At 52.5% G+C, this 23,953-nt stretch overlaps 9 protein-coding genes across 9 annotated transcripts; 4 read left to right on the top strand and 5 right to left on the bottom strand.

Annotated features, from left to right (window-relative positions):
• Positions 1–220: 220 nt before the first annotated feature.
• On the top strand, positions 221–4,335 carry NEUTE1DRAFT_144410 (uncharacterized protein; the record flags this gene model as incomplete). Its single annotated transcript, XM_009849958.1, has 5 exons — positions 221–616; positions 870–1,119; positions 1,202–3,197; positions 3,269–3,448; positions 3,484–4,335. 5 exons carry the CDS (start codon positions 221–223, stop codon positions 3,968–3,970), a joined length of 3,309 nt encoding a protein of 1,102 aa, XP_009848260.1.
• Positions 4,336–4,600: 265 nt separating this feature from the next.
• NEUTE1DRAFT_98281 (uncharacterized protein) lies at positions 4,601–4,879 on the bottom strand (the record flags this gene model as incomplete). Its single annotated transcript, XM_009849957.1, has 1 exon — positions 4,601–4,879. One exon carries the CDS (start codon positions 4,877–4,879, stop codon positions 4,601–4,603), a length of 279 nt encoding a protein of 92 aa, XP_009848259.1.
• A 98-nt stretch (positions 4,880–4,977) lies between these two features.
• NEUTE1DRAFT_58236 (uncharacterized protein) lies at positions 4,978–7,232 on the bottom strand (the record flags this gene model as incomplete). The annotated part of the gene is made up of 5 exons (XM_009849045.2): positions 4,978–5,353; positions 5,408–5,706; positions 5,762–6,718; positions 6,781–7,137; positions 7,209–7,232. The coding sequence occupies 5 exons, from the start codon at positions 7,230–7,232 to the stop codon at positions 4,978–4,980; spliced, it is 2,013 nt and encodes a 670-aa protein (XP_009847347.1).
• Positions 7,233–9,813: 2,581 nt separating this feature from the next.
• NEUTE1DRAFT_144408 (uncharacterized protein) lies at positions 9,814–12,524 on the top strand (the record flags this gene model as incomplete). Its single annotated transcript, XM_009849956.1, has 2 exons — positions 9,814–9,957; positions 10,021–12,524. The coding sequence occupies 2 exons, from the start codon at positions 9,814–9,816 to the stop codon at positions 12,400–12,402; spliced, it is 2,526 nt and encodes an 841-aa protein (XP_009848258.1).
• Positions 12,525–12,592: 68 nt separating this feature from the next.
• On the top strand, positions 12,593–12,992 carry NEUTE1DRAFT_135114 (uncharacterized protein; the record flags this gene model as incomplete). The annotated part of the gene is made up of 2 exons (XM_009849955.1): positions 12,593–12,719; positions 12,796–12,992. The coding sequence occupies 2 exons, from the start codon at positions 12,593–12,595 to the stop codon at positions 12,990–12,992; spliced, it is 324 nt and encodes a 107-aa protein (XP_009848257.1).
• A 77-nt stretch (positions 12,993–13,069) lies between these two features.
• NEUTE1DRAFT_76914 (uncharacterized protein) lies at positions 13,070–15,065 on the bottom strand (the record flags this gene model as incomplete). The annotated part of the gene is made up of 7 exons (XM_009849954.1): positions 13,070–13,632; positions 13,696–14,056; positions 14,122–14,182; positions 14,248–14,338; positions 14,411–14,534; positions 14,599–14,791; positions 14,876–15,065. 7 exons carry the CDS (start codon positions 15,060–15,062, stop codon positions 13,072–13,074), a joined length of 1,578 nt encoding a protein of 525 aa, XP_009848256.1.
• A 1,574-nt stretch (positions 15,066–16,639) lies between these two features.
• Positions 16,640–19,002, top strand: NEUTE1DRAFT_76912 (uncharacterized protein; the record flags this gene model as incomplete). Its single annotated transcript, XM_009849953.1, has 9 exons — positions 16,640–16,786; positions 16,874–17,007; positions 17,107–17,356; positions 17,437–17,612; positions 17,696–17,895; positions 17,963–18,320; positions 18,393–18,458; positions 18,512–18,565; positions 18,593–19,002. 9 exons carry the CDS (start codon positions 16,640–16,642, stop codon positions 18,951–18,953), a joined length of 1,746 nt encoding a protein of 581 aa, XP_009848255.1.
• Positions 19,003–19,258: 256 nt separating this feature from the next.
• Positions 19,259–21,687, bottom strand: NEUTE1DRAFT_120179 (uncharacterized protein; the record flags this gene model as incomplete). Its single annotated transcript, XM_009849952.1, has 2 exons — positions 19,259–21,472; positions 21,532–21,687. The coding sequence occupies 2 exons, from the start codon at positions 21,685–21,687 to the stop codon at positions 19,403–19,405; spliced, it is 2,226 nt and encodes a 741-aa protein (XP_009848254.1).
• A 458-nt stretch (positions 21,688–22,145) lies between these two features.
• Positions 22,146–23,167, bottom strand: NEUTE1DRAFT_115994 (uncharacterized protein; the record flags this gene model as incomplete). The annotated part of the gene is made up of 4 exons (XM_009849951.1): positions 22,146–22,726; positions 22,811–22,836; positions 22,932–22,945; positions 23,028–23,167. 4 exons carry the CDS (start codon positions 23,034–23,036, stop codon positions 22,389–22,391), a joined length of 387 nt encoding a protein of 128 aa, XP_009848253.1.
• Positions 23,168–23,953: the final 786 nt, after the last annotated feature.

Genomic DNA, 23,953 nt, shown 5'->3' with positions numbered 1-23,953 from the left:
GCCTCGCTCTTGGTTATGTGAGGAGAGTCCTTTGTCTCGCTTCGTGGTGTGGTGATTTATTCCTTCTAAGGGAACAACGACCAGACAAATCGAAAGGACAAGTTCTCTCTTGACTCTTCTCTTTTTTCTTGCCCAACAACGTTGTTGGTTGGTTTTCCGCCTTTTTCTACTTATTTCATTCCCGAAGATTCCCTTCCCAGTTGTGGCTACCTTGCTCATGATGTCGTCTCAGTCAAAGGACAACAATCGTGACCGAAAGTCGAAGAGCATCAGACTTTCTCAAAAATTGCGTGGTCTACGGGATCTAAGACTACGAGTGTCTATCGAAGGCAAGCCTCATCTCCAGCGACGAGGGTCACTCCAGCAATCACCCCAAGAAGAGGAGGAATACCGCATCGTCCATACACCGGATAGACCTCAGAGATTCATCTCACCGGTTGAAGCCCCTACTGAAGACGACTGTTACGACGCTCTCCGGACGTGGCATCACGCTGCAGAGCAACAAAGAAGCGGGGTCCACTTGTACGGGATTCAACAACAGAGGAGTGGTGGTGCAGGAGAACCAGGATCAACTGGCGTGGACGGAGCAACCAACGAAGACGACGACGGCGGAAGCGTGAGTCAACCAACCAACCGTTTGCTTGCTTGCTTGTCCCATCATCTCATTTAGTAAAAAGCCCACCTGTTAAGATAAGATGTCTTCTGGAGGGATGACAGAAAATTCGCCGTTTGAAGGCATGACCACCTCTACATTTACATCCAATTCCAATCCGCAGAGATTTCCCGTGAATTCAGTTGCCCATTACCCGGTTGCATACGTTGAATACCTCAACAGCCAAGTATCCCCACTGACTCGGATTGAACAACAGAGAGGCAGCCCTTTCGTTCCTGACCCAAGCGATGACGCGAAAACCCCAAAGGATGAAAAGTGGTGGGAACTTGCATATGGGGAGTTCAAGGAGGTGGAAGAAATAAATCCTTTTCGTGAGTGGAGGGGAGATCATCAACAGAAGGAAACGCAGGACCAGCCAGGTACCAACACGGGGCAGATTTTCAGACAGGACACGGCCAAAGGAGGACCTCTCCGAAAAGGAGCTGCTCCTTCTCATCTTTTGACTGGTACGTGCAACTGATGGATCTTCGGACAAGTGCAAGTTGCCATCAGACGGCCAAGGAGATATGAACGCTTACAGCTTTTTAGATTTCACAGGACTGCCATCCAAGACATACAGCACCAGCGAGGCTGACGAAAATGATATTTTCAACGGGACCAACGATAGCAAGGGGGAGTACACTCCATCCGTTTACACGCCATCTCAAAAGAGCCCTACTACTCCTACCCCTGAAATGTTTCCCGAAGCTCCCAGATGGACTTTCGGGCGCCCACCAGCCAAATCGACAACTGCAGCTCCAGAGACATTGCTCACTCGGGATGTTCAACGTGCTTGCGCCATCGACAGCGACAGCGAGTCCACCATTCCGCCAGGAGGCCGCTACTTTGACATCGACGAGGAGTACGACCCCAGCGGTGGCACAAGAAAGAGTTCCATCTCTTGCAAGCCGACGGCAACATCTATCTCGGACCAGCAACAGCATCCCAGACAACTACCATCACCGCCACCACCGCAACCAAAATCGCTAGATAATACAGGTAGGGGATTTTTGTTCCCGACCCTTGGTTCCTCGGGCCACGCGATGCAAACACTACACACTGAACTTTTGAAACTTGCGCACAAGCAGCATGAACAGGAAAGACAGAAACGTGGGAGGGGAAGCGGGCAGAGCGGAGATAGTGGACGAAGCGGAAGTACATCTAGTGCCTTCTACAGCGCTTTTACATCTTCTCCGAGGCCTGAGACGCCTGATGTAAGACCGCCCTCGCGACGGGGAGAGCAGCAGCAGCAGCAGCAAACAGATCCCAGCCAAGGGACACATGAACTAGGAATAGAAACAGCAATCCCATCAACCCCACGCCCAAAGCCAAAGCAGACCCAACAGAAAAGACGTTATCCAATAACACCACCCCGCGGTTTTTTGAAAGAACGAGGACCATATATCCCTCCTTCTTCCCCTGGCACCACCTCTTCATCACCGAGACCACCAACACCTCCACCGAAAACCCCCGAGACAAAGGCCGTAGCTCCCAAGCCGAGGGTTTTACTCAAGGGACTCGATTTCAGTCCTTCGCGACCAGTTCCTCCCACCCCCACTCCTACTCCCACGAAGCCAAAGAGTATGGGGAGTACGGGGATGAGAGGAGTGGGAGGGCATATGGGAGGACATCTTGCTGGGACAGTCAGTATCTCATCACTTTCTTCACTCTCCTCACTTACGGGGGGTAGTGGGGTAGCGATAACGCCCCCGAGGGTTTCCTCTACGAAGCTCAAGGCTCCCCCACCTGCTCCCCCACCACCTCCAGGCGGAGACGAAGGTGGCTTGTTGGTGTTGCCAAAGACAGTGTATAATGGCAACAGCAAGGCTAGGATGCCGGTCAAAATGCCGGTTCCAGTTCCGTCGCTACTGTCGAAGTTTAACACCAGCCATGCATCGCCATTGACATCAAGAGAACATGGTCCCTCTACCCCTAATCGATTGTCACCACAGAGCCAGGATCAGAATCATATTCAGGGGCAGGAGAGGAAACGACATCAGCGAGGCTCCACTGAATTCTCTATACATATCCAGCCACGCCTTAGTGATCCTTTTGTTGACTCGCCTGCGAGCGGCGTGGATACACTTGGGAACAGGTTGTCTGTGGGGATGGTTGACGGGTTGTATGATGAAGGTCAAGCTAAAGCTTGGGAAAAGACGATGTCGATGATGACTCAGACACAGAAGCCGGCTCATGTTCAGGTGTATACTCAAGGACAAGCGAAAGTTCGGGAACTGCAACCGGGAAACACACAATCACAGAAGCAAGTTCAAGGGCAGGGACAAGCTCAGATACAATCAGAAAACCTGGGAAAGATGCCTCTACAGACGCAGACGCAGATACAACCAAAGGTTCAGGAGAAGGTCAACCTGGCTTTCAAGACTCCTCCTCCTTCTATTCCTCCGTCTCAAGGATATCCACTCGAACCAAACCCTCAGACATCCTCTCCTGGGTCCCAAGCACATCAACCCCAGTCGACTCCCCAAACACCTCCTCGATTCCAGGCCTACCAAGCCCAGCCAGCTCTCAGGACTCCCTCCCCTCGGTATCTAGTATTGTCACCCCACTCACAGTCCCAATCCCAATCCCAATCCCAATCCCAACATTCACAACCAGCACCATCCCCTTCACCCCTTCCCTCACCATCCCCTTCTCTCTCCAGACCCATCTACCCAGGATCTCCTATTCCCCAAACATATGCCATCACCCCTCCACTGCCCCCGACTCAAACTCGGCCTCGAACCCCCACTCCTCCCTACCGGCACCAACCTCCTCCCCCTTCATTCCTCACACAAAGTAGCCAGGGAAAAAAAAGAAATGGCTGATGCCAGGGACAAAGAGCAGAAGAATAGAGAGCAACAACAGCAGCAGCAGCAGCAGCAACGTCCGGTATCTGCAGGTAGTGATGGTGGTGGTGACTCGGATTCTAGTTCTAGTTATGAGAGTCTCCAGTTTTGGAAGAACCCGACACCGACACCGGGTCCGACGTTGGGTCCAGGCATGACTGCCCCTGTGCAGAGGAGTTCTTCTAGCGGCATCTCTAGGGGTGATCAGCGACCGGGACAGGTGGGACAGTCGGGACAGGTGGTGGGACATGAAGGAGAGGGACGCTATGAGTTTCAGGAAGGTGATGATGAAGATGAAGAAGAAAAAGACTCTACAGCGGTGGTTGAAACCGAGAGTGGAACTACAGTGACTGGGAAGGGCATCACCGTCAGTGTGGTGGTGGATGATTACGCGGATATCATTGATCAGTATGCTGGTGGGTGGAGGGAAACGATGTTTTCGGAGAGCTGGAGGAGGAATAGTAGTAAATAAGACAGGCCGCCTGACTGCGGGAAGTTAGGTAGTTGTGTGGCGGTGGGAATGGATGGTTGTACAATGTTGTATTTGATTGTGTTCAAGCGTTATACTCGGGCAAGAAGGAGGTGGAGGAAATAATAATAACCGTTGCTGCTGACCGGGGCAAAATGTTTGTCACCGATGGACATCAAGAATCAGAGACATTTGGGGGACATTTGGGGGATGGAAATGGCATATATGACAGACAACAGCAAGGGTTTGTGATGCCACGGAAGCCTTTAATGGGTATCCTCTGATATCATGCTCTTTCCCTGTCTCCTTCAAGGTCATCCAGACTAGAAGATAGGCCTATAAGACTAAAACACCCGATAGAAAGCCGGAAATCTGTTCTATAACCAGTAAAGCTTTTGACTTTTTTGTACCATACTAACAAATAAACGAACCAGGGCAGGAATGTACCCAGTGATTCCAAAGTGAAGACATTCAAATTAAAACAAGCGAAAAGAAAAAGAAAGTTCCAAAATATATTAACAATCGAAGCCAGCCTAGCCTTGTGCTAACAAAAACAAGAAACGAAAGAAAAAGCATTTCTTTTTTTCGGTCGGTGGTCGAGCTGGCTAAGAATTGAAGTAAACTGGAATGGAATCATGACGCCGTTAAAAACTCTCTAAAAGTGGTGGTTAAGTCCCTGAGACCTATGTGCCAAAGTTCCTGTGTGCTGTCTGTCTGTTGCGCTGCCGCCTTCTGCCGCCCGCCCGCCTGACTGCTTGCCCAATTCATGTCCTTGTCCGTCCTCTTGTCCTGGTTTCGACGTATATAAGACCGGCCGGCAAAAAAGCCCCTGTTCAGCCTTTGTTTCCCTGCTTCCTTCAACTTCCTTCTTCCTCCAATCGCGTAATGACGGGTTTTCCCAGCTTCGTACATGACTTTGACACCGAACAATGCCCGTGGCCTTGAGCTCCAAAATAAATAAAAAAAAAAGAACAACACGCCCGAAAAGATAGCTCCTTTGTGAAGGCGTATTACCGACTTCTGGATGAACCTACTGAGCTTTGCCTCTCGTGCATCCCGGGTCGTCGCTCCCTTCTATCACCATCCTGCAACTTCAAAGAATCCAGCCTCTTTTGATTATCCTCTGTGCCGTCTACTTCTTCTAGGCGAGGCAGCGGGTGAACAGTGGTGCGAGCTGGGATAGAGCTGGTGCCATTGGATGTTCCACTTTCTACTTTCCGCTGCTTCGCGAGTTCTTCGAGTCGAGCCCATTTGCTCTGGCGATGAGCTTCCCTTGCAGGGGCGTTGCTTTGGTTTTCCGTGTACTCGTGGGAGCAATCATCGAATAGCTGCGGGTTGATTTCCATAAACAGCTTCATGGCGTTATATACCATGCCGTGGATGGTTCTATTCCCGGTTAGTCGTGATACCTCAAACATGGGATATTGCTCAAATACGTACCTATTCCAATGTCCCTTGGAGTTTTCGTATAGAGGAGCGAACATGATGGGGAGAATGATCTCGACATTGTCGCTCACGAGATTGCAGAAGTACTCGTTGTTCCAGAAGTACAAAGCTCTCTCAGCGACCTGGAAGTGCGGGCTGGCAACCGATTTGGCGAGCTGATGGAACAGAGGTTCTTGGACCTTGGCGAACTCAGCCGGGTCCATGACCTCGAAGATGTCTTCAACCTCGTTGAGAAACATGACCTCCTTGGTGCTGTTGACCTTGGGCCAATAACGGAGAAGTCCGAGAACAACCTGAGACAGATGTTAGCTTATGGTGGGGTCGCAAAAGACGTGGTGTGTCACATACCTCTTCTGTCAAGGAAGCATCCTTCTCCAGGAATTGCACGATGCAGTACGCCAATTGAGGATGGTACATGCTCAGACTCTTGACCTTGTGAAGAGGAAGCAACACTCTGGTAAGGAAAAGCTTGTGTTCCTCCTTGAGAGGGAGCGCAAAACCGTTGATAATTGACCCAAGAATTTCGAGCAGTTCGGCAATGCCATTGAATCTTTCAGTTTCGTACGTGAACTGAAAAAAGACGTTGTTGATAGAGCGGCGGATAAAGGACCTCAGATTGAGGAACTTGCCGTAGATACGATGCAGAGTCGTCTTTAAGAAGTCCCGTTCTCTAGGGTCCTCGGAGTCGAAGAGCTCGAGTAGCTGAAGAACGAAGCTATGATCGATATACGCCTTGGCAATATTGGTGTTGAAATCTTGACTTTCAATGAACCGGAGGAAGAACTCATAGACAACTTGAATATGCGGCCATGCAACCTCCAGGACCGGTTCATCCTCTTCGGGATCGAAAGCTTCACCCTGCGGGTTCATGGGAGGAGGAATTGGGCGGAATAAGTTCTTTGCAAACATCTCAACCACACGCGGATACATTGGCTCAGTGATGACTTGCCGGTTATTAGCGACATAATCCAGCAGCTCGTGAAGGGCCAATCGCTTGATCTCCTTGGACTTCATGTCGGCGCTAGCATCATTGAAGTCAAAGATGACGTTGCACTGCTCGATCTTCTTCATGAACAGATCCTGGCGGTGATTGGGGGCCACCTCATGGAAGCCCGGGAGCTTCTCGAGCTCGCGATGGGCTGAGATGTCGAACCGCGACGAGTTCTGCCTCTTTGGCGTCCTGAGCCCTTCCAGGACGTCTTTGGGGGTCTGGTGTAAACGGTCAAACATAAGCGACTTTTGTCCGGCTTTTGGAGGAGCGAGATCGTGCGGCATCGTTTCCGCGGCGCCGGGAGGTGGGACATGCTACGACAACCAATCGTTAGTATTTCCATGGTCCAAGTACGGCAGTCCAAGGAGCTTCTTACCGGCGCGCTGGGGCTGATTATAACGGTAGGAGGAAGGGTGCCGTGACGGACAGGGGTGCTGCCGCCGTTGGCGCCCTGTTGCTGCCCCCCGATACTGCTGAATCTATCCGCTGCGCCAGGGTTCGAGTTGCCGCCCTGAGGGCCGAGCATGGAATTGCCGTGGTCGCCATGGGCCGCATTGTTAGGCGGCAATGGCTTGTTACGGCTGTCATTTACAAGTGTCGACGTAGACGATGAAGGGGTGAGAACGGGCGACTGGGTGGCCTCGCGAGAGCCTTGTGAGTTGGGGGAAGCTGTTCCGTCCTTCGCATCCTTATTCTTCTTGGACTTGGAATCCTTGTCCTTCGTCCTCGAGAGCTAGCACGACGGTGTAGCATTAGCGATCCGTTCCAACGGGACAGCTTACAAAACACCTAGACTTGACTTACGACTCTCTGGCTGAACCGCTTCATCTTTGAGGACAACAGTTTCTCTGCCTGTGGGGCGAGTGAAGGCTGCCCGACCTGAAGGTGGAGGGGTAATGAGGGCGCGGCGATAGTCTGATAGCTGTATACGAAAAGGGGGTGGCTAGCCAAAGGCTAGGATGTGTGCCGAACAGCTCGCGGGTTTCAGACTGCGATGCCAACGGGCGGCCGGTCGCGGACTTGCTTCACCGAAAGCTCTACGTCCCGCCTGGATGTCGAAGAGGAGGGGTGCAGTGCGTCAGAGCAAACTTCCGACCACAAGCCCGACTGTGGCTGGCAGTATAATTGGGGACGACGCCGCGTTGGATGATGGCGAGGCCACGGCGTGTCAATCGACTTTTTGTGGATGCCCGACGGCCGATTGAATGGTAACCTTGGTAGGATGGTTAATGCTAGGGGTGTCGGCGACGGGAGTCGGGGGAGCGCGCTCTCTCGATGGTGGCAGAGGCAACGGCTACAGCAGCAGTAGCAGGGTGAAATGCTCTGAGGGCGCACGGCGAACTGGCGGAGTAACGGAATGAAAGCCGCGCGGGATCGGATGACAAGTCAAGGTGACGACAACAAGCGCAGGGTGTCTCGTCGACGGCGGGCGTGCTGGCGTCGGGTGGTAGGTGTTGCTGTAGGGACGTTGCCGGATGGGAGTGGGAATTGGTGCTTCAGTCCAAGTCCAGTGTGTGTGTTTTGGGACCTTTGGGGGAGGGGGGGGAATGAAGCGAATGCCAGAGAGAGGGACGAACTTGCTGGTTCGATGGAGGTCGGGTGCGAGACGGGACTCTTGAGAGTAGGTAGGGTGCTGTTAAAGAATCAGGTAGCGCCAGCACCAATCCGCTAAACAAGCCAGAAGTGGAAGTCTGGGTGGTAGATCTGCCCAGTGAGTGTAGGCCCAGATGAGCCAGGCCAGGATGTTGCTGCGGGGCTGGACGGGATGCAATCGCGGGACCCAAAGCCGAGTGTGAGGGTGCCAGGTGCCAGGTGATGTGGCTGTTTGTCCAATGGTCCCTTGTCGCTTCCACTCTTCGTTGGTGGTGAGAGGTGTACAACGCGGAGTCGAAGCCGAGCTGTGTGAGAGATTCGGACGCTGGAGCTGCTCACTCCGCTGCGTTAACTCGCTTCCAACTTTGTTAGGTTCACTATGTCGGGTTGTTGGAGGTCCGAGCGGTGTGTTTAGGTTGTGGCTGTCAACTAGAGGTACCTAGGCTCCTAGGGTAAGGTACGGTACCTAAGGTAGGTACCGACGTAGCAAAGTCGTGGACAGACGCAAAAGTAAATGAATGGGAAGGTAATGATCGCCTAAAAAGACCCCGGACGGAACCTTGAATCAGGTTTTACTAAGGGACTTGTACGAAGCTTCAAGGAAGTCTAATAGTACGTACCTAGGTAGGTACCTGTATAGTTGAAAACCAAAATGGACGGTTGTTGTTACCATGTCCTTGACAATTACATGCAGAGTGAAGAAGGGCTCGAGGCTGAAACGGCAAATAGAACACTGCACTTTCTTTCCTCTGTTGTAGCTCGGTTTCGAAAAAGTGCCCGGACAGATTCCCTGAAGTAGTAGCGCCCAAGGGGAAGCTGATCTAGATACACCGGCGCGCTTATGATGGGCTGGAGATGATCACCCGAACAGGGCGAAAGGACGTCCAGGGAATGGAAATGGGATGGCGAGGCTGAAATGTTATTCCGTTGCTGGTGTGCCGTGGAAGCGGATGTCACCAGGCAATTCAAGAGTTGTGTAGACTACGCTATTATTGCACTATCTGTATTTGCGTATCAAACAACCAAGGAATTGTTAGGACAGCGATAGATATCAAGCACAACAGGTCCCCTCTGCTGCGGTAGTCTTAACCGATGTGTCTATGCTTGGAGGTGGCCCCGAGCCCCAGTCTTGGTAATTACAGGTGTCAATGATCTCCACTCGAATGAACTGCAGGCGTTCATTTAGCGCCATGCAGGGTGTCTTGGGCCCATTTCCAGTGCTCCCCACAGGTCCTTCCTTTTTCAAGCCTCATTTGCTTGCTTCAGTGTTTCTGTGGTCAGATGGTATAAATCAACGAGCGTCTTTGTGTATTTCTACTAAGGTTTGGTTGGTAATGAATATCTCTGGCTCGTTTGATGGTTAAAAGGAAAGAGCGAATCATGTTAATCAATACAACCGCGTTACGGCATAGTAACCGGCACCTATGCAGGGCATGCACAAAGGCAAGAGCAAATAAGTACTGTAACAACCTAGCAGTTCCGACTTCAAGTTCCAGTCCGTCACTCATCTTGAGTGGCTGGAGGTACCATGTACTTTCTCAACCATGCGCACTGTCTTCGCAAAACAATTTCGCCGCGTAAACCCATGCAATTTCAACCTGCCTGCAATAATCCTCACTGTGCAACTCCATTTATTGACATCGTCAAAAAAACAATTCAGACTCCGTCCAACATCACGGCCACGATGCTGATGAAGCGACAACGACACTAACACTGTGATCCTTGCAGCGCTTACGGGCAATTATCAGTCGCAATACCAAACTTCAATCATATGTCCAGAATTCATGCGCAATCACCGGCTTCTCCGAATGACATGATGGACGAGCTCAACGACCAAACAGAACATGCACCCAGCTGCCCAGTGCCTGCTCGGAGATTGGGGGCGCTTGAGCATCCCATGATTATCAAAAATGTGGACAAGGCCATGAACACATTTCCTGCACACTACTCACTCGAGGCTGTAGGATATATTTCTCTTCTATATCATGTGGAAGCTTGAGGCTGAGACTGACAATATCCTCAGATTGTTGATTCATCCAGCCCTCAAGTGTCCATTCCACTTTATTTACGACACAGTGACCCGACAGTGAGGCCGATTGTCTCGCACAATGCTCTCACCCACAATGTTGTTGTCAAAGTTACGGTTCCCAAGCGTACGGGGCGGAAGCGCAAACGTGGGACTGATGATCCCTTCGAGGGTCCCGTTGTCGACAACAACACGTCCACGACAACAAACCCCAATGAAGAAGTCTTCTCTCGAGACCGGCTAGACGCCCCTCGGCTTCTCCGTCGAAAGCTCAGTGACAATGTAAGGAAGTACACCGTTGAGCCCATCGGCGTCATCACCAACACGCACCGCTACCGCGGCCTCGCCGACTTCCAGTACGCCATGGGCAACTCCCCCTTCATGTCCCGGTTCGTCGACCAGGTGCTGCCCGGCGATGTCGCCAAGCTCAAGGAGTTCGCCATCCAACCGGGTATCGAATCCGGGAAGAACATCGACCTGATCCCTCCTCCTAACTTCACCCCCATGAGCTTGCCCTTCCAATACGGTTACGCCCAGAATCCGTACACCAAAGAAATCAGCCCCGGCACTGCTGGCCAAGCGGACGACGACGGCGGCGACTCCGATGTCGACTCTGAAGCCGAGTTCCGGCGCGTGGTCAACGTGACCTCCCGCGTCCCGGCCGCCGGCTACTTCATTGCGCACGACGAGTATCCCGTCCCGTCCGCCCCCCGGCGCCAGCCCAACCTGGCCGACCCACAGGTCGCTCTTATCATGAAGGAAATGTGGGCGGCAATGGAGGAGCGGCCGATCTGGACACGGCGCAGCATGTGGAACCGGCTAGGCTCCAAGTTCGCCTCTTTGCCCAAAAGCGGCTCGCTGGTGCGCCACTGCCTGCAATACGCGGGCTACCAGTTCAAGGGCGGACCGTGGCGCGACGCGCTGGTCAAATATGGCCTCGACCCCCGCTCCGATCCCAAATACCGCATTTACCAGACCTTGATCTTCAAGCTGCACAAGACCCGCATCGGCACCGTCGGCCGTGAGTGGAAGGCCGTCCGCCGTTCCGAGCTGGGCGTCACCAACTTTGGTAAGTACTGGAACAGCTACGGCGAGGGCGCCAATCTCGGAAGAGGATCAGAGCGTCGATCGCGCGAGACGCACGTGTTCACGGGCGAGTCGTTTAGTACCGACGGAAAAGTCTGGCAGGTGTGCGACATCACGGATCCTCTCCTCCGTCGATTGTTTGAAAATGCCGAGGTGCGGCCCGAGTGCGACACCGAGATATCGGGATTCTACCACCGCGTGCTGTGGTCGGTGGCGAAAGCCATCATGAAGTGCAAGATGCTCGCCATCCGGTTCGGCCGCACGCTGTCGGACGACGATTTCGGGTGCACGTTGGAAGCCGTCAAAGGGCCGAATGATGGAGGGGATGGTGGCTCGGGAACTAGTATTGGCATCACGCTGCCTGATCTGCAGCTCACGGCGAAGGAGTGCGAGCAGCTACGGGGAAGAAATAAAATCAAGCCGGGCCTCAAGCAAGGACGTGATCGGTGGGAGGAGAGGAAGAAGAAGACGCACTATAGAGTTAGGATTCCCCTTAAAGAGGTGGAGGAGCGCGAGGCGGAGAAGATGGCGTTGTTGTTGGGGATTGGACTTAAGCCGAGAGAGAGGAGGCGGGCCCCGGCTGATCCTGCCGCTGGTCTGGGACCTTCTGGTGTTGCTTCTGCTGCTGCTCCAGGTACAGAAGTGGATGAAGTACTGCTTGATCCAGCACTGGCGAGTATCGGCGTAGACTCAGCCCGGGCTGATACCACCGCCCCCACAACCACCAAGAAACCATCACCTGCCACCGCGGGCGGGGGTCAAACCGCTACCACCGAACCACAACATCGCCAAGATCATCGTGAAGACGAGGAAGAAGAGGAAGAAGGCGAAGAAGAAGTCCAAGCCCCCAAGATCCTCCAAGACATCTTCGAAGACAACGAAGACGAAGAATTCGAAGGTCTTTCCGAAGAAGAGGAAGAAGAAGAAGGCGACTTTAGTGACGGCGACCTTCTTGGGGACGAAGATGAGGACGAGGATGACGAGCGTGGCTACGATGACGAAGACGACGAAGAGGAGGATCGATACGGCGGCTACCGAACTGACGGGGGCTACCAGACCGATGGCGGCTATCAGACCGAGGGTGGCTACGGTTACCGGACGGATAAGGAACTTGGTGACGAGAATGAGGATGAGAGCGAAGAGGAAGATGATGAAGAGGGAGAAGGTGGCGAGGGTGAAATTGGGGAGGAAGGTGAGAGGGGAAGAACTCGTCATAGGCAGCAGCCCCAGGCATGGGATGAAGAGGATGTGGACATTGACGAAGAGGACGAGGAGGAGTATAGCGACTATTAATCGCTTTCTTGGCTCTGGCTCTTTGTCTATCTTGGTTTTGCTACTCGAACTTCATCACCCATAGCTTGAGATGACAGAGGTCTTTAGTTGTCTATTGGTCTTGCGCGCGTTCATTCGCTCTACGAAAGGTGCTGTACCTTATCACGTTTTGTACGAGACGATTTAAAAAGTCTGATTATTATAATCCTACATGGCTGACAGGGTTACCTTTACCAGCGGCATCTTCTACAGCATGGGGGGCATAATGATGAACGTCGGCGGAATCCTCGAGTCCATTCTCGGCAACACATTCCCATGCGCCGTCTTCATGTCCTTCGGTAAGGGTCACGATGCTGTCCCTCTTGAGATCAAGCAAGACAGCGTGAAACCGGGCAGTCTAATGGTTCGATCAAGGGACCTTCCTCATCGGCCTGGCCATAACCCTGACCCCGGCACACAACGCATCTACCGCCTTCGACCCATCGAACCCCATGAACCCAGGCTTCGAAAATTCGTTCAGCCCCTTTTTGGGTAACTCGCCACTTATTCGTAAGATTAGGTACACAATGTCATCAAAAAGCCAACTGCGCCCGGTGCAATGCGGGAAATAAGCGCAAAGCCATGTTTTTCTCGTGTCTCTGGTACGTCAAATCTTGGACTAGCTTTCACATGACCATGCCCTTTTCTTGGTTAAACGACCTGCGCAGCAACAGGAATGGGACTCGGAAGATGAACCGCCATGACCTCCACGCCGGAATCGTTTCTGGCACGAAAACCGCTGTCCGACTTCTCTCTCAACCTTCTCAGCGCCTTAAACCCACCTTTGATACTATCCGCCTCATGTCCCTTGGCCCTGAGAACACTCGTCGCCACCCTCGCGCTATCCCCATCATAGCAAAGAAGCAAGATTCGTCTGCCGCGAAGCAGATCTCGGAGCTCCTTGCTCGGCGCCTTGAATGTCTCCTCCAGCCTCTTCCAGAGAGACTCCAGAATGTACGGCTCAGAGAAGGGACTAGGCGTGTCCTCATGGACAAAAGGCACATTGACCGAGCCCGGGAGGTGAAAGTCGTGGAAGTCGAGCGGCTGCCGCAAGTCGATGATGGAAGTTTGAGGCTGGGGCTTTACCTTGGACGTAATCGGCACCAACGCGCTTGCCAGGGCGTCGTCCTGTGTGAAGAACAAGTCGAGAGCATCGGCAGGTTCCTTCTCCCATTTATCGTCGTACCTGTAAAGGTCCACCTTGGTCAAGTGCTAGAAACTCGGTTAGGTAATTTCCTGTCACGCACCCCCTGAAGACCTTTGTGATAAACTTACCTCGTTATGGATTGTGGGGAAGTACTCAGCTCCCAGCTTGTCAAAGTACTCGTTGATGTACTGATACGGCAGATCACAGCACAGGAAGACGCAATGAATCTCGCCGTCCTCGCCCGCCAGCTCGGCGAGCGATCCGTCGGCCTTGCGCCTGGCGATGAACTGGTAAAGGCCCTTGAGATTGAAGCCGGATGACGGACCGCAGACGAGGCCCTCGCGGCAGAGGCTGAGAGACAGCGAGAAGGAGTCGTGCGAGCCGACCTCTTCTATGTGGTCCACGGCTGACTTCCAGGGGAATTGTACGGGGGCCAGGAGCGCATGTGAGCGCGGGCCCGGAACGCGGTCGCCGGGTGCGGTGCATACTCTGTAAATCATGATGCGGTCAGATCGCGCTCCCCTCGACGACTCGGGCGACATGGACATACGTACCCGACACGGTACACAGTAAGCTTGGCATCCTTGAAGTACGTTCCCAACCCCGTCATGGTTCCTGCGATATCCCGTTAGATGTACAGTCCCGGAGATGACTGAGCGTGCCTAGTGTAAGGTACCTACCTGAGGTTCCCATTCCTGCGCATAGCACGTTGATCTCCGGTAGCTGCCTGAGGATTTGCGGGCCCGTCCACCGAATGTGCGCCTTCCAGTTCTAATTCCATGTCTCGGCGTCAGCAGCCGTCGGTAGTATGACCTTAACCTTGTCTCTCTGGGGGAAACCAACGTCGTCATTGTCATATTGATTCGGGTTTATCTTGGAGTCGTCTTCCTTGGCTTGCCTCTCGGCAACCCGGATGCCTCCCCGCTCGTCATCAGGATCGGGTTGCGACGGACCGCCAAACAATGTTCTGCCCCACGGCGTCAGTTCAGACCGAAGTTCATGTTGCAGGAATCACTGGCACTTCACCGTACATGTCGAGGCCGAAAAACTGCATCAACCGGAGCTTGGCCGGGGATGTCTTGTTGCTCAAGTATGCTCGAACATCGTGAAGATCGTGAAAGACGCGGGCGATCAGCGACATGGAAATCACGGTAGACCCCGAGCTGTACTCGATAACCGTCTGCGTCTTGCCCTTCTCCACACTATTCTCGAGAAGATTCAGAGCTGTTGCATGTGGGTTGATTCGTCAGTCCCGCCATCCGACGGCGGCCGTGTAGCACAGGAATCAGGACGGGCAGGTTCACCAACCTGGCATCGATTTGACGTTATTTGCAGGATGCATCGACATCATCTTTGCATATATGCGGACGCCATCCCGGCGGTACGGGTTGAGACAGTCGGGTATCTCAACCAGGGGCAGCGGCGGTGACGACTCTGGGTGGAAATAGCTCCGGACGGAGTCGGGTCCCTTGTACACGTTCAAAGGATTTGCCATGGTGGAAGAGCTTTGCTGTTGATCTGACGAGTATATGAGAATGAAAGGTTTTGCAACACAACTGCGGTACACGCTTTTATAATAGGGGCGACTGCTCTAGGTACTGAAGTACCTATCCAGAGCTGGAGAGCATATGTACGTACATATCAGGCCAAGGGATCGTCACTTGTTTCGGGGATCGAACAGAACATGCCGACGGCTCTTCCTCCTTGTTCTTGGTTCCCACCACGTCCTTGCCTTCGCTGTGACTACGTAACCTAAAATACATTCTATAGGGTAGAGAAACTGCCTTTGTACCTAGATCTTGGCTTTTAATCAACTGTTCCACAAGAGTAGCGCCTCTATTCCTATCTCCTCCTAGTTCCTAAGGATGTATCTACCTCAAAAAGGACACTCGATTTTTTCAAACTTGATAATAAGGATTTAAGAATTCAGAAATAATGTTGAAGCTAGCCTTGAAGAGACGATTCTAAAGATGTTTTTCTTTTGTAAATCCGATTATTCTTTTATAGAAAATCACCTTACAGGGAAAAGTTTTAGGTTTGTATTAGCTCTTTTCCCTTTCCTTTCCTTCAGAACTAACCCGTATATATGATGTTATGAGTCAAACAAACATATCGAATAGCCTCGACGTGGTGATTCTCATGGTGCTTTTAGATTTTTGAAAAGATGAAATATGGCTGAGATGCAGCTAGAAAGGTAGTAATTTCCTATAGAAAAGAGAGAAAAAAGTAGGACTTTTGTGGTTGCAGCTCAGTCATCTTTCATCGTATAAGAAAACTAAAAAGACCACGAGAATCGTCTTGTCAAGACCATTCTGATAGTGCCCACAGGGAGTAATAATTAATAGTTTGGAAAGCTTTTACCAGGGAAAAGGTGAGGTGATGAAAGGAAGAAGTGGTTGCGGTAGTTTGCGCTCAATCCCCACTTTTCTCCAAGGTACTTACACAGTAGGCTGAGGCTGCCTTCGAACGGCAGAAGTGGGCAGAAAGGCTGAGTGAGTGAGATTAAACTGAGCGCGCCGATTTGCGCTAGTTTGCGTTACTTTACTTTGCGTCCCTCAAGGTCCGGCAGTGCGGGTGGATCGGCGCCGTGCATAAGCTTATTCCGGCGTCATCACGTCGAATCCACCGTCTACTACGCCAACCCGGAACTAGAACGGTAACCGAGGCTCTCAAAGGGTTAGGCAGGGAAGCAAAATCGGGGGAGGAAAGAGGGGGGGGGAACTCGACCGAATTGTATACGCGATTTTCTTCTTCTTATTCTTGGCCATGTTGATCTCGGGGACATCAAGGGACACCGGGCCATCAAGGGACATCGGCCATCAAGGGACACCGGCCATAAGGGACATCGGCCATCAAGGACACGCTCGTCATTAGCTAAGCCAAGCCCTTTGCGATGAGATGCGTGGGACAGAGTTATGCAGGAGGGATGTAGCGACCTGACATTTCGCCCCGAACGATATGGGGCTTACTCAACAACAAATCTGGACTCGTGGGCATTTCGTGGTATTTGAAGGAGGGGGGACAAGAATTGTGCGCCGTCTGAATCTTCAATTCCTGCCACCAGCATCGAACATGGACAAAGAAACCAACACCCCCGAGGAGGTCTTGGGGTCAGCTGAGAAGTCCATGAATGTGACGAGCAAAACGTCTAATGACGACACCAAGGCCCACGAGTTCAATGAGCAGACCAACTATGTCCCAAAGAGAACCATCATCACTGTATGTATAGTGTTCCTACATATACCCCGTCGCACACCACTTGAAACATGAACGGAAACGAGAGCACAGACTGACTGACCATGGCAGATATTCCTCGCCTGCGCGGGCGTCGACCTTTTGGCACTCATAGACCAAACCACGCTCGCGACCAGCTTGTACATCATCGGCAACGCCCTGGGGTCCACCTCGCAGGTCTCGTGGATAGCCAACGGTTACTTCATGTAGGATGATTCCTTCGACCTTCGCGCGCAAACCTACCTATCTATCTACCAGTACATCCACGTCCAAATAGCGCTAACCAGACACTGTGGATGATCTAGAACCTCAACCGTCGGCCAGCTGCTGTACGGGCGGCTGTCGGACATTTGGTCGCGCAAAGTCATGCTCCTCACCGGCCTCGCCATCTTCTTCCTCGGATCCCTGGCCTCGTCACTGGCGCAGTCCGTGCTGCAGCTGACCATCTTTCGTGCCTTTACTGGCATTGGCGGCGGCGGGCTGATGACGGTCGCCCAGCTGATTGTGAGCGATGTGGTCCCGCTAAGGGAGAGGGGGAAGTACCAGGGCATTATCGTAAGTTAGCTACCTGTCTATCTTATTCTTGGCCGTCCAAAACCGCAGCATCTGATAATGATAATGATAAAAAAAAAAAGGGTGCCGTAGTGGCTATTGCCAATGGTATCGGCCCCGTGATTGGCGGTGCGCTGTCGTCCAAGTCGGAGGACTCGTGGCGATGGATCTTCCGCATCAACATGCCCCTGACTGTGCTTACCACTTTGGGCGTGGTGTTCTTCATGCCACTGAAGAAGGTCCAGGGTGACTGGAAAGTGTAAGTTGAGTACCTACCTATTATTCTCCTGAGAGATAGGGTAGGTAGCGTTACCTATGTATCGCGCTAACCGACCCTCGCAGGAAGCTCAAGGCAGTGGATTTTACCGGCATCTTGGTGGCCTTGGCCGGCACGATAGTTCTGATGTTGGGGCTCACCTGGGGTGGAGGTGAATATCCCTGGGGGTCAGCTCATGTGATCGCGACGCTGGTTGCCGGTTTTGTGGCATGCGTTGCCTTTGTGTTATGGCAATGGAAGGGTCCACGATACCCTCTTGTTCCCCGTGGGTCTTCTTCTTTCCTCTCACCTTGAACCACCAGACATGTTTTCAAGTTCCTGACATTCGGCAGTCCACATCTTCAAGTCCAAGATCGTGAACGGGGCTTGCATGACCATGGCAATCAACGGTTGGAACTTTGTCGTGCAAGTCTACTACATCCCGTCCTTCTACCAGCTGGTGTACCAGTACTCGGCAACGAGGGCCGGTGCCATGCTGCTGCCCGTCACGTTGGTCCAAACGGCAAGCAGCACTCTGTCCGGTCTTGTGGTCCACTGGGTCGGTCGCTACCGCGAGTCCATCCTTTTCGGGTGGGTTTGCTGGGCCGTTGGCTTGGGCTTGATGTCAACTCTGGATGAGACTACCGGGATTGGGAAGCAGATCGGGTACTCGATCCTCATCGGAGTAGGCGTTGGGAACACGTTGCAGCCGTGAGTCTACCTAGTCTGGCTTGTGTCTTGGTCCCCGATTCTTAACCATGTTACTCTACTAACATTCAAAAGTGCTTTGATTGCCGTCCAGGCGGGCGTGGCTAGACGTGACATGGCTGTCGTCACCTCATTCCGCAAGTAAGTCAAGGTACACGGGCTCCAACATGACATTTGCTTACCAGTTCATGCAGTTTCGTCAGAAATCTTGGCGCCACCATTGGCCTCGCCGTTTGTGGAACAATCATGTGAGCTTGATACCTACTTACATGTAGCGTCGTGTATACCTGGAGTGCTAATACAATCATATATGTCGGTAGCAACAATGTTCTGGCTGGATCTTTGGGGTCTCTCGACATCGACCATGACGTATCCAAAACTCTTTTAAGTAACCCACAGATGTATCTCAGGACCGTCTCCGAGGCCGAAGCCGACAGAATCCGTGGTGTCCTGATTCCCGCGTATAGAAAGGGGTTCCGCATCATATTCATGACTGGGGCAGCTCTTTGCGCACTGGCGTTTGTCATTGCCTTCTTCATGCTGCCTCAGGTCGAATTGTCTCGCCCAGATGATGAGAAGCTCAGGGAGGAGGGGCGCAAGGCGTATGAGGATAAAAAGCGACAAGATTCAGCATAGACCGTAGTCTACCTAGCGAAAATACAAGGGCAGCATCTAACCCTTACTAGCTTATTTATAGGAGAGCAGACGGGATCCCGAGTTTTTCAGTGGGTATGGTCGTATGTACTTGAATTTTTTTTCTTTATTTTTTCATTAAATCTTTTTCAATTTAAATTTTTTTTTTTTTTAAAAAATTGTTTTTTTAACTTTTTTTGGTGAAGTCTATATCCCTTCGTCAAGAGATATGTCAAATGGTCTCTGGCGCTTGCTTCCTGCCACGGTGATACTTGACCACTCACTTTAAGCTCAGTCACGTTCAGGATCCCAAGCACGCGATAAGAACACATCTACAGTGAATAATTCTGTTGGTCTCTGTTCATCATCAATAACCATTTCCTTCCTTGACCACCCCTATTCTATCGATCCAACCAACCCAGCAGAAGATACCTGCTTGCTCACTTACTCAATCACGCCCAACCACCACCCCACGGGGCACCACCACGCTGCCCTCCATACCCCCCTCGACCGTAATCACCCCGTCCGGCCCCTCCACCCCCACGTCCACCTCTGTAACCCGATCCGCTTCCTCCTCCATAGTCTCCTTCACGTCCCTGCTGGTGCTGGTGCTGCTGATAATCGCGCGGCTGGTGCTGGGAATAACCTTGATAGTCACGACCTTGGTGCTGTTGAGATTGATGATACTGGGGTTGCTGCTGCTGATGCTGTTGATGCTGAGCATGATGGGGAGGTTGATTCGAGTGCGGCGACGGCGGAGGCGGCCAAGCACCGCCCGAAGAAGGAACGAATGGGGGAGGGTGAGGAGGTACAGCCATCGGGCCACCGGGTGGGAAGAAGTTCGGCGGCGGCGACGGGGTGATGTGCGGCGGAGGAGTTGGATGTTGAGGATGCTGAGAGTATTGATGAGGCGGGCCGGGCGGCGGAGGTGGCCATTGACCTTGATAGTTTTGCGGAGGGGGAGGAGGGGGCGGGACTGGGAAGCTGGGGAGTTGGTGAGGTTGTCCTGGGAGAGGAGGGGCAGCAACAGGAAAGCCGATGGGAGGCGGGACCGGATGGAAATTACCGACTGGTTGGTTGTGCGGTGGTGGCGGCGGCGGTACGAAGACGCCCGGGTGCTGTGGTGGGCGAGGCGGCATCCCCGTGGGAAAGCCGGTAAGCGGTGGAGGAGCATGATAAGGTGGTTGTTGATGTTGTCCTCCTCTAAGTCTAGCAGGAGACTCAGAGCGACTTCGACCACGGGAACCGTACCTTGGACTCCTCTGTCGGAAGCCTGGACGACTTGTTGATCTTGATCTGGATCTAGACCTGTATCTACCCCGTGAGCGAGACCTGGAGCGACTGCGTGAATCATAGCCACGACTACGGGCACTTCTGTCACGGCTCCTGTCACGGCTCCGGCTCCGGCTGCGACTTTGACTTCTTGATCTACTCCGGCTCCGGTACCTTCTTTCTGGCGATTCTGACAACCGCTGGCGTTTGAAAGCAGGTCTAGCATCGGATCCCCGGCTCGAGTCTCTACTTCGACTGGGGCTGTATGAGCGCGACCTCGACCTCGACCTCGACCTCGACCTCGATGACCGTGTTCTTTCTCGAGTCCGCGATCGGCTGTCGTTGCCCGAAGCTCCGCGCTGATTCCGTTTCTTCATTTTCTCGCAAAAGTTTCGAGACCAGCCATAGTAGGTTTCACCTCCGATGACCTCGCCAGTGATCTCATCGATCTCTATGATCTCTCCCATCTGCCCAATTTCAGGTGTAGGTCCATCAAGGTTCGCGGCATCCTTGGAGAAGATGTTGTCCACATCGACGAGCAGTTTCTGAACCGCCTGCATGAGTGTTTTCTCTGCCGGTCCTGCGGGCAACACAAGAGGCTTAATCATGTCGGGGTTCATGGGCCTCGTAGAGTTTGGTTCTAGTACGGGCATCCAGTTGCCTGCCGGCAAGTCGTACCATGGTATGGACGGATCGCCGTGCATGGCTGGCATGATATAAGGAGCTGCTCTTACGGGCTTGGGCATTGAGCTGGTAGATGTGGCAGCCGGCTGCGCAGTGTTCTGGACAGAAGCATTCGATGATGGCCCGTCTTCTACGGCTACCCGTAGCTGCTTGATTACAGCCTCTGAGAAGTAACCCTTTTCCTCCCATAGTGAAATCAAGTCTTGAATTTTGCGAATGTGCTTCGGGCAGTTGGTGAACGAAGAGGCGCTGCTGACCAAAACGAGAAGCGCCTGTTCTAACTTGGGAGCGAAGCTGTCATCGTGGTTGCGGAACTTGACATGGTAGAGGATGTCGTTGAGAAGGTAGAGGGCATGGAGACGTTTGCGCTTGACTGACGTCTCACGGCCTTTCTTTTTCTCGCTCTCGGTGAGATCCTTGGCCTGGCCCTGGCCATACGACTTGACGAGTGCGATCAGGTACTTGCAAAAGGGAGCGATCCGCATAGAGGACGGAACCAGGTTGGTGAGAGCCCATTGCTTGCATTTCTGAACATACGGCGCGGGGCAAACAGATATGCCGCACAACTTAGCAATTGGTCTTATAGACAAGAGGTGTACTGTTCATTGAGCATGTGTGTTCAAACCTGGACATTGGAGGGCGAGCACTCGGCGGTGGCCGTGTTCAGCAACGTGAGCGTCGACTCGATCTCGTCGCGAGAACAGGACTGCGGGTCTGCTCGAAAAAGGGCGCCTGTGAGGGCCGCTTTGGCGACGATCAGCTCTGCCGACGTCGATGCCATCGCGAGAGCGTCGGAAAAGAGAAGTTAATTGTCTGAAGATGTGTCGTATGTGTGTTGCGATCCTGAGTCGTGAAGAGAAAGTCGTTATATAAACAAATTGTGAGGCGTCCAAGCGCGCGGCGTAGAGACAGCAATGGTGAAAGTGAGATGGATTTAGTTGATGAATAGAAACCTAACCGCAAACGCAAACTAAGGGAACATGGTTCGGTGCCGCGATTGATGACACTGATTGGACAAGAGCATCCTCATCTGCAGCAGAACCTTGCATTAAATTATGCATCTAAGCCTGTTACGGTAAATATTGTAAAATTATGCACGACTCACAAAGTGGTCAAAGCTCTCTCTGCTTGTGCTCTTTCACACAGTAAACAGTGGCGTCACTGGACGCGCTGGACGAATTCGGCCTCGCGCTGGTTATACTTGTGTCTGCATCCATGGACGCAAAACATAGAGCTTTTCCCGATAACCTGGGTATTCCATTTCAAGACTCTTGCACTGGAAAACAAGCATACGAAACGAGGCCCAGTTGTAGCTAGTCAGCTAAGCAACATCGAAACCGCGACTTTCATCTACGTCGAATTAGAACCAACAAGCCGCATTCCCATGTCTAACTTTTGGGGCAGGCCAGAGTTTCCTTGCTGTCGTATCATACATGTGTATATCTTCTACTCTCTTTTTTGCTGTTCCGTGGCGATTTCCACTTAAGAGAATCGATCCCCCTTCCTGCTGGAATATGGGACGCTAGCCTCGTACTTGCTTTTCTCGAATACCCTTTCGCGCTCGGTCGAAGGCGCATGTCTCGTCGGCGCCGGATCGTTGCTAGATTCCATGCTGGGTGAGCCGGCCGAGTCCGTCCGTGCCGGAGAGCCGTTGTAGGTGGCAGATCCGCCCGTGGCTGACGAAGAGAGGGACTGGGACTGAAGGTTTTCCGATTGCTCCATCGAGCTAACCATGCTCTTCTTGCGGCGCAGTTCCTCGAGCTGGTTACGGCGCGAGGCATTGATCTCCTTCTTGGCGAAATAGTACGCGGCGGCGCCACCTGTGCAATTGCGGGAGAGCGTTAGTTTCCCTCTCTTCCCTTCGTTATCGTGTTATTGTCGGAGTGAAACGGTTTGCAACGTACCAACGCACAGAGAGCCCCAACCGAGCCTGTGGAGTTAAGGGTCCAGGTTAGCTAGCCGGTCATGAGGATTTCCTGATGTCGGCGACGGCGTGGTGGTGTTGCGGTGGAATGGTGCGCTCACCAGAAAGACTTGACCTAGACGGAGGGAAAGAGGTATGACGTTAGCTTGGCGTCTTGTTTGCTATGCCAGTGTGGATGTTGCGCCTGCGAAACCTACGGTGTTCATGTTGTCGGTATTCTTCGCAATCGGTGTTGATTGAAGCGACTAGTTTTCGAGAAGTTCAGAAAAGAATCAGAGGTACAATCTAAGTCAAAGACGCTTCCTTGGTTTGGACCCTTGGAGTTGTCGATTTTGTCTCGATGGGGTGATACGATGCTCAAGAAGCCAAGCTGCACAGACCCTGATCGAACGATGCAAGACCCCGGTAAGCAACATCGCTTAGGTATCCGGCAGGCAAGTGCACAAGACCTTGGTCCGAGCGGACAAGAACATTCAATTCCTAAGCTACCTTATTCTCGACATTTTGATACCGTTTTCTCTGCACATACAATCGGTCACGTATCGGTCATGGCCCGTGAATTTTTGTAAAGGAACTTTTCAAAGAAGTCTGCTACTTAGTCATGGGATCAAACCCGATTGATCGCTTTGTACGGCCGGGTTCCCCGTCTCGCTCAGTTGACCCACAGTTCCACCCCGATTTAGGGGTTTGTTTACATCCTGCACGATAAGAGAGGATCTGTCGTCGCCAGCTACCAGGTACCTCGTCGTCCGTTTCTCTATATTGTGTAGCTACTATTCATCTACTTTAATGTTCCGATGTACGACGGCACGCGCCATTCGGAGGTCGACAAGATGATGAAGCTTTACCTGCCAACCTAATCTAGAGGCTCCCGCAGATTAGAACGGTATGGAAGGCCTACGGCTTTGTGCAAGATATACTGCGCTTTTCTTCCTGTCGTCGTAGGGAGGTTTCTACACATTGTTCTGCTTTGTTAGTTAGGAACAACTTTTGATATCCGCTCCGAGAAGTGAAGGTGAACCCACGCGGGTACTACCCATGGATCGTCTTTGATTTAGCTAGGCTTTCAAACAACCACTGCCCTGCTCTTGGAAAGGTACTATACTAACTTGCCATGTTAGAT

The sequence above is a fragment of the Neurospora tetrasperma genome (genome assembly GCF_000213175.1).
Source record: "Neurospora tetrasperma FGSC 2508 unplaced genomic scaffold NEUTE1scaffold_1, whole genome shotgun sequence".
NCBI classification, from domain to species: domain Eukaryota; kingdom Fungi; phylum Ascomycota; class Sordariomycetes; order Sordariales; family Sordariaceae; genus Neurospora; species Neurospora tetrasperma.
This window is presented reverse-complemented; position numbering and strand designations above follow the sequence as displayed.